At 43.1% G+C, this 20170-nt stretch overlaps 1 protein-coding gene across 2 annotated transcripts in view; it reads left to right on the top strand.

Moving 5' to 3' along the window:
* Positions 1-19799, top strand: part of ubtd1b (ubiquitin domain containing 1b) — a 32542-nt gene extending 12743 nt beyond the window's left edge. For both annotated transcript variants that reach the window (XM_084078914.1, XM_084078915.1), the window contains exons 3-5: positions 7259-7486; positions 9027-9184; positions 12518-19799. In XM_084078914.1, coding sequence (XP_083935040.1) covers positions 7259-7486; positions 9027-9184; positions 12518-12883 — 752 coding nt within the window. In that variant the 3' untranslated portion in view covers positions 12884-19799. The remainder of the gene's footprint in view (positions 1-7258; positions 7487-9026; positions 9185-12517) is intronic.
* The last annotated feature ends 371 nt before the right edge of the window (positions 19800-20170 follow it).

The following is a 20170-nucleotide window of genomic DNA, read 5'->3' as shown; positions in this document are numbered from 1 at the left end:
CTGTGTGTGTGTGTGTGTGTGTGTGTGTGTGTGTGTGTGTGTGTGTGTGTGAGAATGGGTGAATATAATGCACATTGTAAATCACTTTAAACAAAGGTGCTATAGAAATGCACCATTGTATCTGCAGACTGGGTAGAATAGATGCATGATAGAGGGGACTTAAAGGGACAGTTCACCCAGAAAAAAACTTTTTTTCCCATCGATTAGTCACCCCATGGAAACTTGAATCCATGGATTTTTTTTTAGTATATATCGGCAGCGGTTCTGGTAGGAGACACAAAGAGTCTCCTTTGTGTCTCATACCGGAACTGCTGCCACAAATATTCTATTTAAAGTGTGCAGGTTTATTCCTGAAATGTTTGGAAAAGTCTGAATAATTTTGAATTTTGTAACACAAATCTTCTCTTCTGGTGGTCTCCCTGGCACAAAACCTTTCAGATGGGAGGGTCCGCGGCCATAATACATATACATTTTGGGGGTCCTTGGCATGAAAAGGTTAGAGAAGCACTGCTCTAATGAGCCGTAGTAAAGGAATCCCCCGCTCAGCACCGTGTTAACATTCTCAACACTCCGTCTGCAAATCCTACACCATCCTACCTCTCCCTGATTACTCCTCTTAAGTCACCTGCACTATAAATAATTTGTGAGGAGGAAACGCGACCTCTCGGATCCTCCTCGCCAACCACCTTCACACCCCACGGAAAGTAACTAGGTACTTTTACTCAAGTACTGTGGTTCAGTTTAATTTTGAGGTACTTTTACTTTACTCTTTCCATTTTTTAAATACTTAAACTCCACAATTTCAATTTCAGAGGCAAAAATAGCACTTACTACTCAACTTTGAAAGCTTAAGTTACTTTGCAAATTTAGATGATTAGTTCAAAAACCTAGCCACTCGAGCCCTATTTTACACTTTGTGGGGGGGATTGGGGAGGATTGGGGACAGTTAAGTCATTCAACTTTTGTACTGTAAGTATATTTAGATTCCAATACTTTTGTACTTTTACTCAAGTAAAATGAATACAGGGTTTTTACTTGTAACCGAGTATTTCTATATTGGTGGTATTGCTACATAAAGAATCGTAGTACTTCTTCCATCACTGCATTCTCTCTCTCTCCGACGCACGCACACTTTTTCTCTCTCTCTCTCTCGTCCTCCCCTTGCCCTCGCTCTGTCAGTGCAGTTTATGGCAGCAAGGCAATATGTGACATCCGTTGAAGAAGACCCATATATTTTCTGCCGGTTGGCAGGCTGAAATCGGGCAGCCTGTGCCGCTACGTACACACACACACACACACACACACACACACACACACACACACACACACACACACACACACACACACACACACACACACACACACACACACACATACACATACACACACACACGGCAGAGAGAACATGAGCCCGTGGACCTTTTTAGTACACATCCTGTGGTGACAGAAGGCTCATAAGTGACGCTTACAGTGTGGCCTACTAAACACACACTAAATGGTGTTCATATATCTCTGAAGACTGTACAAGTACAGGTTCAGAAGCATGTACACTGTTCAGGGTTAATTTAACACCAGGATTTTTTTACTGTACACTCATTCGGTGCTTATTGGCTCCGGACAATCACCACAGCCCTGTCGCCAGTGGTGGAAAAAGTACTCCATTTTTTTTACTTAAGTAAAAGTATCAATACTGCAATGTAAAAATACTCAGTTACAAGTAGAAGTACGGAATTAAAAATGTACATGGGTAAAAGTACAAAAGTATTGGTATCAAAATGTACTTAAAAGTACGTACTCATTATGCAGAATGCCCCATTTCACAAGTTTTCAAATGTATAGAAATCTTTTGAAAACAGCCGATCTACAAGCTCACAATGCGTCGCATAGCGACGCATTGTGAGCTTGTAGATCTGCTGTTTTCAAATGGCCGAAATGTGTATATAGGGCTGAAGTGGTTGATCAAAATCTACAAAGTAGATAATCTATAAAGTAAATGTACTTAGTTACTTTCCACCACAGCCCTGTCGCGTTGTAACTCGGACCGCCGGGCGACAGTCAAAAAAAGGCTAGTACGTTTTTTTTTTCGCCCGGTGGCCATTTGGTTCGGCCTCTCCAATCAGACCTCTGTTAGACCTCTGTTATAAAGGGATCCGCTGTTGGCAGGTCTCGTTCCGCTCCGTTCTAATGTGTGTGTGTGTGTGTGTGTGTGGGGTCTGGTTGGTCCAACGTTGCATGCTGCTAAGTGGGTCCATCCTGCCAGCCCTCAATTTGGCCGGCGACCAGCCATTCTTTACAGGTCCGCTTCTATTCTAGAGATCCTACAAAAGGGTTTAGTTTCCTGCCCAGATGCTGTGCGTGTGTGTGTGTGTGTGTACATTTAAGTCCACCTCATGTGCCCCCCCCACACACACACACACACACACACACACACGCACAAGCACACACACGTACGCACAAACTTAAACAACATGGTCGACATGACCTTTGTGAATATTGAATGCGTGGAAATGGGGTTAAGGTTTCATAGTCGGATATGAGGCCACGCGGGCTAGCTTCATGCATATTGCAAACTCTGTGACCTCCTAAATCCAGATGAAGAGGGTGAGAGGGAGAGAGAGAGATAGGGAGACACTGTGAGAGAGAATGGCCTGTGTTGTAGCAGCACAATCAACATCTCGTAGCCAAAAAGATCACAGGTTTTATCCCCGGTAAACGGTGTTGAAGGAGAGGTGACAGACGGGCGAGCATTCACGTGCTCTGTGTTTCCATTGTTTATTTTGGAAAAGCCCCCAATTTCCATACAGAAGAACCATAGCCTACATGTATGTTGTTGTTTGTTCGTTTGTGTATTACCAATGCAAATACACGGCCGGGCCGGGCCTCCACGCAAGATGCTCGTCTTGTCCTTCCTTGGTTTAGAATTCTATTCAAGAGACGCAGGGTGCCTTGTGAGGAAATTAGGACAGTTATTCTCAAACCTTTTCATTTCAAGGGCCCTTAGTTTAATATCCATTAGGCCACGGACCCCCCCATTTGATGCAGTTTTTGTAATCTACATTGGCGTTAATTTAACTCCGAGAGTGTAATGGAACGGTATACAAATAAAATGAAACTAAATCACATTTAGTTCCATTATTAAACTCTCAGAGCTACATACCACCAAAGGGACCATTTTGGTTCCATTTGTATACTCTAGTTAGGAGTACAGGCCCAATTTGTATACTCTTGGAGTTACAGGCCCAATTTGTTTACTGTCAGATTTACATGCCAAGGGTCCATTTGGTTCCATTTGTATACTCTCGGAGTTACAGACCCCTAAGGGTCCATTTGTTTCGAATGTGTACTTGGGAGTTACAGACCTGTAAAGGTTCATTTGTTTCCTATAACTATCAAGCTGGGGACCCCCTGGTACCCCTCTTTAGGAGCGCTGGTGGTCTCTGTGCCCCATGTGGAGAACCACTGCATTAGGGACTTGTCTTGCCGTGAAGCATGACAGTTTCTCTCTTGCCTTGTGCAGGAGAAGATGTCAGTTTGAAGTATGTCGGTGTAATGTCGCATTGCCTTGTAGAGCGTACCAGATGAGCTGTGTTCAGCTTTGTGTTTTGTGTCATTATATGAAATGTTGTGCAAAGAAATGTAAAAGAATTGTGAAAGTAGCAGATGTGAGTGTGACGCGCTGTGTCCTTGTAGAGCGACTATTCTCACTATTTTTGCAGGACAATGACCGATTGTACAAAATGTCTTCTAAATCCTAACAGTTTTTTGAAAAAACCTATGTTGCTGTCAGTGGGTTCTCACACTTTTTCATGTCAGGGACCCCCAAAATGACATGTATTTGGCCGCTGACCGCCATCTCAAAATATTTGTTCCAGGGACCGCTTGAATCGCTTTAAAAATATATATATTCAAAGATTTGCACACATTTTCTTGATTTTTCAAAAATAGCAGATCTACAAGCTCGTAGCGCGGCACTCGCGCTATGAGCTTGTAGATCTGCTATTTTTGAATAGCCAAAGTGTAAAATAATGCTTTTTAACTCAAATCTAAAAATGACACAGATGCGTTCCAGGTCTTAAAGGGTTAAAAAAAAAACGTGCTTCTCGAATATTCGTTTCATCGAAAACAAGTTCGATAGACCCGATCGCTGAGAAAATAATCTCAGTAGTTGCAGCCATACTGGTATCCTGAGGTTTACGTGCGTCAGTCAGGTCGCTGTCCTGTCCTGTGAGGCTCCACATCTGCAGCACATCTGTCGCGCAGATGACGGGATCGTTGATCCGCAGACATTTTCGGAAATGAAAGCATGTCCACGTGGAACCACAACAGCAAAGAGATAGAATACATTACTTTTATTTGGCCAATACAGCTATGCAGCCCTACAGCATGTAATCTACAGCGTACAATGCTCCCCTCTGTTTAACGGGACTCATTTTGATTTGCATTTGTTTTTTATTTTGGTTCTCATTGCCTTTCAAGTGCCGGCCTGTTGTCTACGGTTCCAGTCTTGCTGCACAACTATTGTGTTAATTCTAATACAAAAGAATGTGAGAGCCATAGAGAGATGCATTCATTCAGAGGAGAAATAGGCTCTATGCACAGCAGCCATATTGGAAAGAAATTAGGCCTCTTCTTACTTCCTTCACAGGTGTTACCAATGATACTAATGAAGGCTCTGTTCCATTCTGTTCAGGGTGCTGATATTGTGCATGTTGGCTCACTGGAAACACATTTTGGTTCCCAAATGGCCCCTTATGGTGGGTGTGTAACTCTGAGAGTGTACAAATGGAACCAAATGGACCCGTAAGGGTCCATTTGGTTACACTCTCAGAGTTATGGAGGTCCTTGAAAATAAGACAACCACTATGCCACACTAAATGGAACAGAGCCTTAATTAGTATCATTGGTAACACCCGTGAAGGAAGTAAGAAGGGGCCCAATTCATTCCCAATATGGCTGCTGTGCATAGAGCCTATTTGAATACAACTGACTCTAGGGCAGTGGTTCTCCAAAGTGGGGACCAAGGACCCCCAGGAGTCCTTCTTGAGGGGGTTCCAGGGTCTCCAGCTAAATGTGTTACGTGGCTATTAGATATACAAGCTCATAGCACGTCACTTTGTGCCGAGCTGAGAGCTTGTACATCTGCTATTTTTTTATATTTTTGGAAAATGTTGAAAACATTTTTGAATAATTTAGATTTTTCACAAATCTAATTTTCGGGCGGTCCCTGGCACAAAACCTTTTCAGATGGGGGTCTGTGGCCAAATATATATCATGCTGGGCTGCCGTGGCGCAAAAGTTTTGAGTACTACGCTAGGGCTTTTCAGACGCAGGGGGACACAATGCTTGCGTTCTCGTTTGGATCCTTGAGTTTGCACTGCGCGCCTCGTGTGAATACACTCATTTAATTTTTTTTTTAGCACATTTTAGTCTCGACTAGCCAGACAACTATTCCACTATCTCTGAAATGTCTGAATGCTATATAGAGTCTGGGACTACACCTCCCGAAAGTTTATCTTAAAAAATAAAAAAAAATCTGAATTTCCATTTCAATTTCCATAAGCATCAAGATACATACAGTATGCTTCGACTATTCATTTAATTTACAGTAGGACAATTGTGTCCGACTGTAAAGACTAAACTGAAGCTCGGGGAGGAGGCGTCTCTTGCGCTTTACCTCCGGATAATTTATCAGGGCTTCCGTGGCTCCAGACTGCATGACGGAAGCATTTGAAAATTGGGGGAGGCAACAGTCTGGCTCCCGAGACTAAACGCATTTCAACTGTTTTTGCGGAACGGACGTGTGTGCGTGAGGCGAGAACGAACGCGACAGTGTCGCGTGAGTGCGAGCGCTTGTCGCTCCGCCTGTATGATTGTCCGCTCCTCCCTACCCAGTCCCACCTTGCCCTCTCGCCTCTCATTGAAAATGAGTTACAAGGCGCGTCAATCGCTTGTGATAGTTATGACTTGCAAGAGGAACGTTGAAGGTGTTTTAACATACAATAAAGCAGTAGCCTGACGCGACATCAACTTAAAATAACTTCAATGACTCACGTTAATTAATTTTCGCATTAAAAGTTGTTCAATCTTTGTTTTCATTTGCTAGCGCAGTGAAGAATGACAGGAAAGCGAGGGCAGACACGCAGGTTCCCCGGCGTCTTTTCTTTTGTTATCGTTTATTTGCACATGAGGGTCATTTCAGGATGACGGATCAGTTCACACTGCCGTCAGATATGAGCCACATTAAATGGTGAATGTGAACCGAGCTACGTACGTCAAATAGTGAATGTGAACCTCTAAAAGACGAGCAAAATAAACCATGTAAATAAGCATGCTTGTTTTATTCAATGTACAGATACATAAGCGTACTTGATGTGCACTGCAGATGTATAAACCTTCTATAAACCTGCATATACCTTCTATAAAAGTGCATAGAGATGTACATACCTTCTACAAGACTGATTCTAACCCCCCCCCCCCCCCCCCACCCCTGCTGCTAAGGCTTTTCTTTTCTTTATTTTTCTTGTTCTTGTTATTTCATTATTATTATTTATTATTATCTGTGTATTGTATTATTCTTGTTGGCACGTGCCACACCAGCATTTCACCTCTTGTACGTACGAGTACCTCAGTTTATTGATGTTGAAACACTTGAGTAATAAACATTGTTATTCGTTATCAGCAGTGGTGGAAGAAGTACTCAGATATGTTACTTAAGTAACATAAATACCACAATATAAATTTATAATTCACAAATTTATAATAGTAAAAGGCCTGTGTTCAAAATGTTACTTGAGAAGTACAAAAGTATTGGCAACAAAATATACTTGAAGTACCAAAAGTAAAAGTACTAAAATGTTTGAAAATAGCAGGTCTACAATGCGACGCGTTGTGAGCTTGTAGATCGGCCATTTTCAAATAGCCTGTGTATAAAATAGGGCTGAAGTGGTTAATGTTTGTTTTCTAATATAATATTTTATATCTGCAAAGTAACTCAAGTTTTCTAATAATTGAGGTGGAGTAAAAGTACAATATTTGCCTCTGAGATGTGGTGGAGTAAAAGTATAGACAATTGGAAATACTCCAGTAAAGTAAAAGTACCTCAACATTGTACTTAAGTACAGTACTTGAGTAAATGTACTTAGTTTCTTTACACCACTGGTAATCAGAAAGAGCTGCACAAAGATATGTTATTGTTCATTAAACTTCATTTTCTCTCTCTCTCTCTCTCCGTCTCTCTCTCTCTGTGTCTCTCTCTCAGGTCGTAACGAGCCTCTAAAGAAGGAGCGTCCCAAGTGGAAGAGTGACTACCCGATGACGGAGGGTCAGCTCCGGAGCAAGCGGGACGAGTTCTGGGACACGGCCCCGGCCTTCGAGGGCCGCAAGGAGATCTGGGACGCCCTGAAGGCTGCGGCCGTGGCCCTGGAGGGCAACGACCAGGAGCTGGCCCAGGCCATAGTGGACGGAGCCAGTATCACACTGCCACATGGTGAGACAACACGCGCACACACACACACACACACACACACACACACACTCACAGGCTAGTGTACGGAGCCAGTATCACACTGCCACATGGTGAGACAACACGCGCACACACACACACACACACACACTCACAGGCTAGTGTACGGAGCCAGTATCACACTGCCACATGGTGAGACAACACACACACACACACACACACACTCACAGGCTAGTGTACGGAGCCAGTATCACACTGCCACATGGTGAGAGAACACACGCACGCACGCGCACACACACATGCACACACGAAACACTACGCAAAAAACACACAAAAAACACACACACCACATGAAACACTATGCAAAAACCACTCACACACACACACTACACATGAAACACTATGCAAAAACCACACACACACACACACACACACACACACAGTACACATGAAACACTATGCAAAAACCTCTCTCACACACACACACACACACACACACACACACACACACACACACACACACACACACACACACACACACACACACACACACACACACACACACACACACACACACACACAATACACGAAACACTACGCAAAAACCTCACACAAACACTACACACACACACTACACATGAAACACTATGTAAAAACCTCACACAAACACTACACACACACACTACACATGAAACACTATGTAAAAACCTCACACAAACACTACACACACACACTACACATGAAACACTATGTAAAAACCTCACACAAACACTACACACACACACTACACATGAAACATAGCCTGGTTCCAGACGAATCTGCCTTTGCAAAATTGCATGCACTTTAGCCCTCGGCAGATTAGGTCTGGCCCCCCTCCATAGAGATTTAAATTCTCTCCCTCCTCAGTTGTGCGGAGCCAACCAGGGCCCAGTATCCAAATGTGGGCGGGCTTATCACCTTATTTGGAGCAATGACGTACAAGGAAGCACTGCTCTGATTGGTTCGTTCAAGGAAGCACTGCTCTGATTGGTTTAGGTCTAACCAATAGAGTCCGATTGGATCTTTTTGTAACCGCCCCTTGGAAGAAAATCTACCGTTGATAGGGACCAGACTAATATCCACGCAGCGTGTCGTGTGATATTGTCTGGCTACGCGAGGCTACATGAAACACTATGTAAAAACCTCACACAAACACTACACACACACACACACACACACTACACATGAAACACTATGTAAAAACCTCACACAAACACTACACACACACACTACACATGAAACACTATGTAAAAACCTCACACAAACACTACACACACACACACACACACTACACATGAAACACTACGCAAAAACCTCACACATAAACACCACACACACTACACATGAAAGACACTACGCAAAAACCTCACACATTAACACCACACACACACACACACACACACACACACACACACACACACACACACACACACACGCACACACACACAGTTCCTTATTGCAACACACAAGAGGCGTGATGCTGTCTTTGAACATTATTAACCCTATCCTGTCCTCCTGTTTGCAGGCACTCTGACAGAGTGTTATGACGAGTTGGGCAACCGCTACCAGCTTCCTGTCTACTGCCTGGCTCCGCCCATCAACCTCATCTCGGAGCGAAGTGACGAGGACCCCAGCGACAGCCCCGAGCCCCCCATAGCAACCAAGAAGGAGTTTTCACTTAAGGTGCCTGATTTTTTTTTTTTTTTTTAACCCTTTCAAACCGGGGAAGCATCTGTGTAACCACTTTATCCATATTTTATACTTTAGGCTATTCAAAAAGTAGCAGATATACAAGCTCATAGCACGGCACCGAGTGCCGTGCTATGAGCTTGTAGATCTGCTATTTTTGTTGTGAAAAAAATATGCACATCTTTGAATGTATTTTTTTTTTAAAGCGAACCTTTTTAACTCAAATCTTTGCTTCTGGGGGGTCCCTGGAACAACATATTTTGAGATGGGGGGTCCGCGGCCAAATACATACTAATTTTGGGGGTCCTTGACATGAAAAAGATTGAAAACCACTGATATAGAAACATAGGTTTTTCAGGAAACTGATTTAGAAGACATTTTCGAAATCGGAGACAGACACTAGGAAAGCTGAGAGTGAGACGTGTAGGAAAGACAGACAGTAAGAAAGCTGAGAGGGAGACAGTGAAGGAAAGACAGACCGTAGGAAAGCTGAGAGGGAGTCTATAGGCGAGACAGACCGTATGAAAACCGAGGGAGAGCGTAGGAAAGCAGAGAGTGAGATGGTGTATGAGGGACCGACAATAGCAAAGTGGAGAGGGAGACAGTGTAGAAGAGACAGACATTTGGTATGATGTAATAACAATTATACTTAAAAGCACGACTTCTGAATAGGATGATACTTTATCAAAATGTGCTGGAAAGACTCGTTTTGAAGCAAAGGTGCTTGCATTTTGCAAGCTGTTGTGGCTCCAGTTGTGGGGTTTTGACCTTAAAACCGGTGAAGTATCTCTGTCATTTTAGATTTTAGCTACATATCGTCTCGGGTCGGGTGGACAACCTCATATGTCCAAAACTGTTACTTTACAGGATTCAAATTCAAAAGTGGCAGATCTACAAGCTCAAAACGTGTCGCTTGCTACTTTAGATTATTTTGTGACGCTGTAGTATGATCAAGTAGGGCATACATTTAAGAGAAAACACAAAAGGTTAAGATATGGAGATAAGAGGTTTCTGCCCAACAGCAACATAGGTTTTTCAGACAACTGCTGGGGTTTAGAAGACATTTGTAGAATCGGCCTCAGGTCTTAATGGGTTAAAGCAGGGGTCTTCAACAGGGGGTCCGGGACCCCTAGGGGGTCCTCAGAGTTACTACAGGGGGTCCCCCAAATCTTTGTGCGATATGATTTAATTTTTTTTACCTTAACCACTTGAACCCTAGCATCCCTTTTTTGAGGAGAACTTTAGCCAGACATACAGTAGCAGATCTACTGAGCTTGTAGATCTGCTATTTTTGGCAAAGAGGTATAGGTGTAGAGGGGGAAAAGAACAGTAAACCTAAACAAAGAAATTTGAATCTAAAACACAATTTTATACAATATAGAGGGGGTCCCTGCTTCATCTCTCTCTCAGCTAGGGGGTCCTTGGGCTGAAAACGTTGAAGACCCCTGGGTTAAAGCAAATGTCAAAGGAAACTATAGCTTTTATTCAGTGTCCAGCACCACACAATGGTTGCTAAGCTGGGTTTGGTACAGCAGACAACCTGAACGAAGCACAGAGAAATGTATGAGACTGGTTAACTGCACTGCTTGAAAATACTTCAGAGAAAAAGAATGTCGGGTTGACATTCATTCCTGTCAGCTATTTACCTGTTGTTCCCTATCGACAGCTGAACATCGAGCTGTCAAAAGTGATGTACAGAGTTGGGTATCAAAATTAAATCCCAAGTAGGAACCAAATGAAGTCTTTCTCCTATAGTCTTTTCCCTATAAATAAAGCGTACAACAAGCTTTAACTGCTCATGTTTTCCATTGTGTTATGGAATAACCTTGTGATCCATAGCCTAGAAGGAGTTCTCCTTAAGGCTATGGCACTCTCGAGCCTTTGCGCTCGCACCACAGGCTGCATAGCCTCTCGTCTGCAGTAAAAAAAATAAAAATACACTTTCGCTACTCACCAAAAACACTCTTGAGCCCCCCACCTCACGTCTAAAATACACTTTTTGGCCAAAATGTTAAATATTTCACCGGAAAGAAAACATTTTTTAGTTACTCTGCTGTGCCCTCTATAGTTCTTGTCAATAGAAAAAAATCCATTGACCGGCGCAGCGGAGTAACTAAATAATGTTTTCCTTCCGGTGAAAATGTTTACATTTTGGCCAAAAAGTGTATTTTAGACGTGAGGTGGGGGCTCAGAGTGTTCCCGCTTAGTAGAGTTGGCTTTCAACTCCATAAAACCATCTTTGTTTTGGTGAGTAGCGAGTGTGTATTTTTAATTTTTACTGCAGACGAGAGGCTATGCAGCCTGTGGTGCGAGCGCAAAGGCTCGAAAGTCCCATAGCCTTAAGGAGAACTCCTTCTAGGCTATGGACCAGAGCTAGCATCAGTCTAAAGGCCTTTGCAGACAGGGTGCGATTTTCCGCACGAAAAAAACGGACAATATCATTTTTTAAATGAACACATGGTTCTCAATGACCTCATGCACACCCCGTGCGGTGATGCAATGCGTTTTTTTTTCAATCGAACCCAGTTCGATTCGTGCGTTTTTTCACATGCGGTAAAAACTGATTTACTAATCGCACCCTGTGTGCAAAGGCCTTTAATCTGTACATTGAAACTATAGGATACCAGGTAAACAATTAACCTAGCATCTGTCTAAATAACATGCCATCTAAATTACATTTTAACCTCCGCATAAGTCTGCATGGTTGTCAAGACTAGGTCAAGTGCTCCGGGCTAAGGTGGAGTCCGAAGAGGCTCTATGCACGGTCAGCAGCCATATTGGAAGGAAATTGGGCCTCTTCCTTACTTCCTTCACAGGTGTTACCAATGAGACTAATGAAGGCTCTGTTCCATTTCGTGTAGCACAGTGGTTCTCAATACATTTTATTTCAAGGACCCCCATAACTCTGAGAGTGTACAAATTTTGTGCACTCTCAGCGTTACACAACCATAAGGGGCCATTTGGAACCCCCTCAAGGAACCATCATGGTCCCTGGACCCCAATTTGAGAACCACCGGTGGAGCAGAGTGTTTCCAGTGAGCCAACATGCACAATATCAGCACCCTGACTCTGTTTGGCCAGACTGGAACAGTGCCTTAATTAGTATCATTGGTAACACCTGTGAAGGAACCAAGAAGAGGCCCAATTTCTTAGCAATATGGCTGCTGTGCATAGAGCCTATTATGGTGGAGAATCAGAATCGATAAAATCCTAACGATACCTAGTGACGTATTTACCCCCTCATTCCTCTTTGAGGTGCCATTTCCTGCCGTTCGATCTCCCTCCATAACCTCCTGCCGTTTTCGCCTCCCCTCCCCCCCCCTCCAGGTGCGTCTGTCGACGGGCAAGGACCTGCGCCTGAGCGCCAGCATGGCGGACACCATCGGCCAGCTGAAGAAGCAGCTGCAGGCGCAGGAGGACATCGACGCCACGCACCAGCGCTGGTTCTTCTCCGGCAAGCTGCTGACGGACAAGAGCCGCCTCCAGGACACCAAGATCCAGAAGGACTTTGTCATCCAGGTCATCGTCAACCCGCAGGCGCTCCCGTCACTATCGCCACCGCCGCCATCATCGACCACCACCACCACCACCACCACCACCACAACAACACCGCCGACGCCCGTCGACTCCTCCCCCAATAACAACACCACCACCACCACCACCGCCGCCACCACCCCTCCCCCCTCCAACTGAGGATGGAGAAGGAGAGATTGGGAATTGGGCTCGAGTGGAGAGAGCGCGTGTGTGTGTGTGTTGTGGCGGGAGGGGGGGGCTTATGTTTTATAAGTAAGGGAGTTTATTAGATCGCCGTTTCTCAACGTCCGACGACCAAGGGTCCAGATGGGGACCTTTTTTTTTGAGGGGGGGTCTGTGACTCTTGAGAGAGTACATAATGGAACCAAATGGACGACCCAGGCATTCACCAAAGTTAACCTCCCCCCCCCCCCCCACGACCTCTCATTCCCATGCCAGTGTTCTGCGTTTCCAGTCACTTGACCGTTGATTGTGTGATGCTTGTCGGTGACAATCGTTCTTTTTTTTCTTTTGGTTACAAAACGCGGATTTTACAGTGTAAGATTGGGGTCCCAGACATCCAAATGAGGGTCCAGGGCCTAACTGATGTTGAACTGGGCATCCTTGAGATTAAAACGACAAAGACTTTGTTGGTGGGTTCAGTGGGTTCAGCCTGTGCCAGGGCAGCATTGTTGTCCAGAGGAAGTCTCTCTTTCCTTGTCCAAGTAACGTCCCATCTAAAAATGTCCCATTGTTATTCCGATCCACTACATACGCCATGTAGTGCATGGAGGCTATATATACTGGAACCCCAATCTACACTGTAAACCCCCTCAATGCCTATTTAACTCAGAAACCGGACAAACAGTACGGTTCCATTTGGTTCCATTTGTACACTTTTCGGAGTTACAGATCCGTAAGGGGTCCATTCGGACCGCTGGTGGTCCCCGGGCTCCGACGTTGAGGACCAAGTGCTTTCAAATCACTTAAAAAGAGGCAACTCTCGAGGAGCGAGAAAAACATTTATTTCGACGAGCAAAAAAAACACATAAGGGAGAAACTCAAAAAAGTGCTGCTTGTTTTGTTGTTGTTGTCGTTTATTTCATCGTTGACCGTTATAAGAAGACATTATTTTTTTGGCGTGCGACTCTCTTTCTCTCTCTCTATCTCTCTCTCTCTCTGTCTGTCTCTCGATGCAGCCCCATAACGGACAATTCCTGCTTCCATACGACGGGTCTTCTCTCGCACTCTCTCTATCTGTCCACCACTCTATGGTCTACGTGACGGAATACTAAAGGTTTTCATGTCCACCACCACCTCCTCCTCGTTCGCTAGCATGGCGTTAAAAAAAAACGTCCTCCAGGAATGTGGAGACGCCTGTCGGTTGCAGCTCTCCTTGAGAAGCAGTGGTTTGGATAAACCTGTGGCAGTGCGGACTAGTTTTTTGTTGTCGTTTTCTCCGCTAAAAGTTGGAATATATACATCTTTTTCTTTTTTTTGCGTTGGGCAGTCTCTGCAGAGCTGTCGTGACGTTTGTTTTTGGAGAGGAGTCGGACGACCTCGTCAAAAAGAAGCTTCCGGAAGAAGACTCCTTCACCACCAACCACACCACAATATCAGTTTCTATCAAAGGTCCTGGTTCAGTGGCTCTCAAAGTCGGGTCCCCCGGCGGTCCTTGAGGTGGTTTCAGGGGGGTCCCCCAGCTTAAATTATTGATAGTTAGGAACCAAATGGACAGTTCTGTAACTCTGAGAGCGAACTTTCGCTCGCTCTCAGAGTTACAGAACTGTCCATTTGGTAAGGGGATCCGTCTGCCCTAACGCACCCTTGAAATTAATAAAAAAAAGTTTGAGAACCACAGCTTGTAGTTTGAGTGGGACTGCCCGCCGTGCGGCCACCAGAGTACGGAGACGCGTACGACCCCCCCACCCACCCCCACCCACGGTGCACAACGCAGGACTCTGCACTAAACTAAAGTGCCAATTAGAAAAATGTAAAAAAAAAAAGAAGAAAAAAAAACAATCGGCAGAGGTTCTTTTGCGTTGGTTTTCAAAGCACATCTCTACAACACTTTGTTTGGACTTGTTTGTTTAAAAAAAAAAAAAACGTAAATTCCCCCCGGACTGGAATGTGCACTGCACTGCGAAAGTCTTTCTTTCTCTCCCTCTCACCTGAGGACAAAACTGGGGAAGAGAGAGACAGACAGACAGACAGTCGGAGAGAGACGATGATGCCAAGTTGAAAAGGTACTGTGACCTGGCGAGCCTGGAGGAGTCTTGAGAAGTCAAAAAGACGATCAACTGTTTTGTTTCATTCTTCTTAACTCCTTCTTTTACTTTGTATTAAGAAAAAATAATCTAAACCCAGCTTTTTTGCACACTTGGAAGATTATTACTATTATTTTCGTGGTAGTTTGTGTGCCTTCGATGAGATGAGACAACTTATAAATATATACAGTAAATATATATATATATACACACACATATATATATTGATTTAAAATACAAAATGCTACTTTTACTGCTAGGCTAAGCCTTCTGTCTTATAGATTCAGGAATTCTTAGATCTATCTTAGATCAATCCAAACTTTAACCCCGCTGCCTTTAAAAACTAAATATTTGTCTGCCACCAGTCATGAATCCTAATATGAACCATATGTGTGTGTGTGTGTGTGTGTTTGTTTGTTTGTGTGTTTGAGGGCCAGAGGTATGTCACGTGATCATCTGTACAGTTTACCATTCAGATGGGTTCCCACCTCTTGAATGTCCACCTCGGGTTCTGCAGTAAAAAAAAAGAATAGTCATGAGCTATTAAATTGTGAACTTGTTACAATCCACATGCAGTTATTTAGATTTCACTGTGTTTTCTTTGACGTTGACCACAGGAAGAGAAGTGAGGTTAATGCCATACAGCTGGATTTCTTACGACGCATTCTTTCTAGTTTCTAAAGCACCAGCTAAACGCTGGAACATCCTGCTCCTTCCTTGTTGAAGCTACAATCCAGGACTTATTTTGAAGTTGTTTTAACCAATATAAGTGGCACTCGTGCAATGGTCGGAGGTGCTCTCCCTACTCTACTTCCATTGAGACGTAAGACCCTGGTGTCTGGTAGGACTGGTTGTCGACGTTATTTGAAGCAGACCGGAGCGGACACCAGATTTGCCGCCATCTTTATTGTACTTTGGACATAGCTGCAATTCTCCATCGGGAGAGGGAGATCAACGGATATAAAAAACTACGGATTGTAGCAGTGGGAATGCTTAACACTGCACCCACTTTGTCACTGTGGCTTTAAGTTTGACCACTCTTTTTATCCACTCTGACAAGTAACCAAACTACAATCATTTGGAGGTATTGATTTATCAATACTAATATCCCAACCCCTGGTCTGTCTGTTCAGTAGCAGCTCATGCCAGACATTTTGGTATATTTACAGCCATACACCTGGTGTCCCAAGTCTTAAATAGTCCCTGTGATTACAAATCCTCCAGGATAAAAAAATAAATAAACCAAAACGTTTGCAACCAGCACTCCAAACCTTTCTTACACGGCAATGTTGCTGCTTTTGAACGCGTATCGTTCTGTTAAGAGGAGAACCTGTGACGATACACTTCCAAATGTGCTGGGTTGGTCAAGAACTCGCTATTTAGTCACTGGAAAAACTCCCATTTCCCAGCTCCTCGTAATGGAACGATAAGATTATTAAGGCATCCCTATTTTGGTCATTATAGGGTTAAAGTTTCCCTCAAAACGCAAAAGTAGAGCTCACAATGCGGCGAGTTTGTAGCTCAAACATTTTTGCTTCGTTGTAACAACGTTAAGTATACGGGGCTTAAGTGGTTATGGTGTTTAAATCACAGGTCTAGTTGTAGCACCATCACAGACGGAGTACGATCAACTTCATTCAATTTACAACAGTAGACAGTTGTTCCCTCAAACACATGTTCAGCATTTTTTTTGGTCTTTTTCTCGGGTCATTTTATTTTCCAGCTCGCTGCAATCATTTTCATTTTCTCCTTGCCTTTCCCCCCCCCCACCCGTTTCTACCAGTGGTAGGGTCTTGGGTGGCTTATTTTTTATCATTGTATGCAAACTTGAATAAGTAATTCAACTGCTCTCGTTCGTACGTACGTATGTATGTTGTATGTGCAATACACTATAGACCTCATGGATCTTTGGACGCGTAGGGCACTGGTTGGTCGGTGTCGACGACATTGTCTTACTGTCTGTACGCGCGCGCCACGTGGCAGCCTGTCGTCTCAGTCACGCCATCGCTCGCCTCACCTGATGTTTCTGTGGTCACTTCCTCACATCCTGAACTGTAGACACTTTGCGCTAGCATTTTACAAGGTCCGATATGCGTTAGAAGGTAATGTATCGTCACTGTCGGGCAGAAACCTTGTATGTGCAAAAGAAAACGTTACTTTTCAGGACATAAAAAATAACTGGTGGTGTTTATTATTAGTCAGAAGCTCGTAAGATAATACTTTTAATTGGTTAAATATGTATAAACAGACCTAGCCTTTTCACTATCAAAAATGGTGATAATGGCTCATTTACAAGCTCACAGTGGGTCGCAATGCAACATGTAAGCTTGTATATCGGCTATTTTCATTACTTTTGTGTGACACTACTTGTGCAACAAACTAGGGCATTCATTTATGACAAAAAATGTAAATGTGGCTGGAGGTATACTGTAAGGTTTCTGCCCAACAACGACGATATTGGATATGGCGTCCCTGTATGGAACGCTCTCCCTCTTATGATACTAATGGGTGTGACAGCACAGATATGTTGTTTTCACATTGTGTTGTCACAGCCATTTCAAGTACATTGTAATGGGGAAAGAATTAAACAGCATTATTATGTGAGTCTTAAATACCTTAGCATTGGTTAATACACAGGAGAACGGACCGTAAAATGTTAGCCATGGTTGTTTTAACCAGAGCTTTCAACATGTCAGCGCACCATTATTCTCCAGTCCCAGACAGTTATCCATTTGACCTGATGTCATCCCCTGTCATCTCTTGTGTCTGTGCGTGAAGGTTAGGGCTACCATTAAGCTGGGCTCAAAAGCTCTGGTGACAACTTTGTCGATGGCGTTGTGTCCTCTTAACAGCGTCGTCACTTATCTGTGAGCTGCCAGGTTATTCTATTTTATTTTTCCTTCTGGTTTGTGTTAAGTGATGGAAGCTGTAGGTCAAAAGGTTTCGTTCAGATTAAGGCTGGGCAATATATCCATACATCTATGTCGTGATTTGTGATGAGACCAGAAATTGTCTGGGAATTTGAATCTCATGATATGGCAGAAGTGTTGTCTTTTCCTGTTTTTTTAAAAGCCCCATTTCATACTTTAAAATGTTCTTTCCCAAACATATCTACAAGTTAACAGCTTTGTGAACTTGTAGAGCTGCAGGTTTTTTTTTTGTAAAAAAGATAGTCACAATAACATTGTAAAAAATATTGTCAAATTTGTTCATATTTTGTTCTCATCGCCCAGCCCTAGTTCAGATCCAACCCTGTCCTCTCATGGCCTTCTTTCACTCTTATTGATTTGTTTTCTCAGTTAGTGATATCTAACTGATAAATCTATTATCTTATATACAGTATATATATATATCGCAATGTTCGTCTCCACTATTGATAATCTTAAGACTGTTGGTCTCATCTGCGACATCAGAAAAACATTTCAATTAAAACGCCACCCCCGCAGTTTGATGAATAAGTCCGGATAAGATTTTAAGATTCAGTGCAATAAAGAAAATATTAATGTAAATCACAAAATCCTAGTTAGTATCAGTCAGAACAATCAGGATCGTTTCAATCGAAAGCGCTGACACCTGTGAACCCTTGAACTCTCAAAGCAACGTTGTTGCACATATTGTCTGTCGGGTGGAAACCTCATAATTATGTCCAATACCTTTCAGGATTCAAATACAGCGAAAGTAGCAGATCTACAAGCTCGAAACGCGCCGCTTTGCGCTGCGTTTCGAGCTTGCCGATCTGCTCCTTTTGTGATGCTGTAGTAAGATCAATAAGGGCGTTCATTTACGAAAACACAAAAAGTTTAAAACATGGAGATAAGAGGTTTCTGCCCGACAGCAACGATATTTCATGTTGTCTGACATTTCTGTCAATGTCTGTCCTAAAGGGCCATTCACACCAATCACTAGAACTAGAAAGATGTAGTTTTAAAAATCGTTCTAACTCAAAGTGGACGGCAGAGTTCACACCACAAAGACAATGTTGAACGACGTAGTTATCATAGTAAATGTTATATTTACAGTGCTCGTGTGAATGGCTCTTTACTTTGTGCGTATGGGACTGAACTCGTAGAATGGCATGTCTTCGTGTATATATTGACTGTTTCCAGTTGTAGTTTGTGTTTGAATGCATTTGTCCTTATTGTCATATATCACACACGTTTGTATGTATGTCCATAATAACGTTGCTGTCGGGCAGAAACCTCCATATTCTGACCTTTGTGTGTTTTTCCGTAAATTAACGCCCCTACTTGAGCATAGTACAGCGTCACACAAAAGTAGCAGATCTGCTACTGTAGACGTTTTTTTTTATTTGAATCCTGAAAAGTAACAGTTTTGGACTTTCCACCCGACACAGACGATATATGAACATGGTACACAGGTGGAACATCATCACATAGGAAGCTTGGAGTTTATCGGGCACAAAAAGCCATGTAACACCCTGGATATGAATTTATCTTGGACTGTAAAGGACTAAAGACTACACCGGTACATCGCTTCTCTCTTCTCTGGACTCCATTACCCAGAAGCAACTGCAGGCCAACAGTGTCGTGATTGTTTAAAAAGGACGGACCGAAGAAGAAAAAAACCTGTTAACATGAAAATATGATTTTGAAAACCTCTGCCAGGATATATAGATGTAAAAAGATCTGTATATTTAGTCAAATCAAAGATGAAAACTTTAAAGAAAAGTGATTATATTGAGATTTCTTTGTTGAGGATTAAATATGCCTACGACTTATTTTACAGTTGGTGTGCACATTTATATGCTGATTTCATTTTCAAACTTGTTTTTAACTGTCGAATAAAATCAAACTATTGCGGAAAAAAAAGAATAAAGCGATTGTGTCATACTTTGTTTGAAAGGTGTTGGGGTCTGGGGAGCCCCATGGGTCCCTGGGGATGTTCCAGGGCCCCCCTGCTAGATGATTTATAGTTAATCTTCGCTATTATTACATGATGCAAGTAAATACAACTAGAACTTACAACGATGGGTATTTTGATCAGAGTCACTGTTATCTGTAAGGAATTCTCGACCAAATGAGACCATTTGGGACCAAAATGTCAAACAACATTAAAGATTGGGAAATAAAACAAATGATCAAATGGGGGCTTGTAGTGTAATGTATATCAAATAGGCTCTATGCACAGCAGCCATATCACTTCCTTCCCATGTGTTACCAATGATACTAATGAAGGCTTT

This window comes from Gymnoscopelus microlampas (genome assembly GCF_963454915.1).
Source record: "Gymnoscopelus microlampas genome assembly, chromosome: 14".
NCBI classification, from domain to species: Eukaryota; Metazoa; Chordata; class Actinopteri; order Myctophiformes; family Myctophidae; genus Gymnoscopelus; species Gymnoscopelus microlampas.
This window is presented reverse-complemented; position numbering and strand designations above follow the sequence as displayed.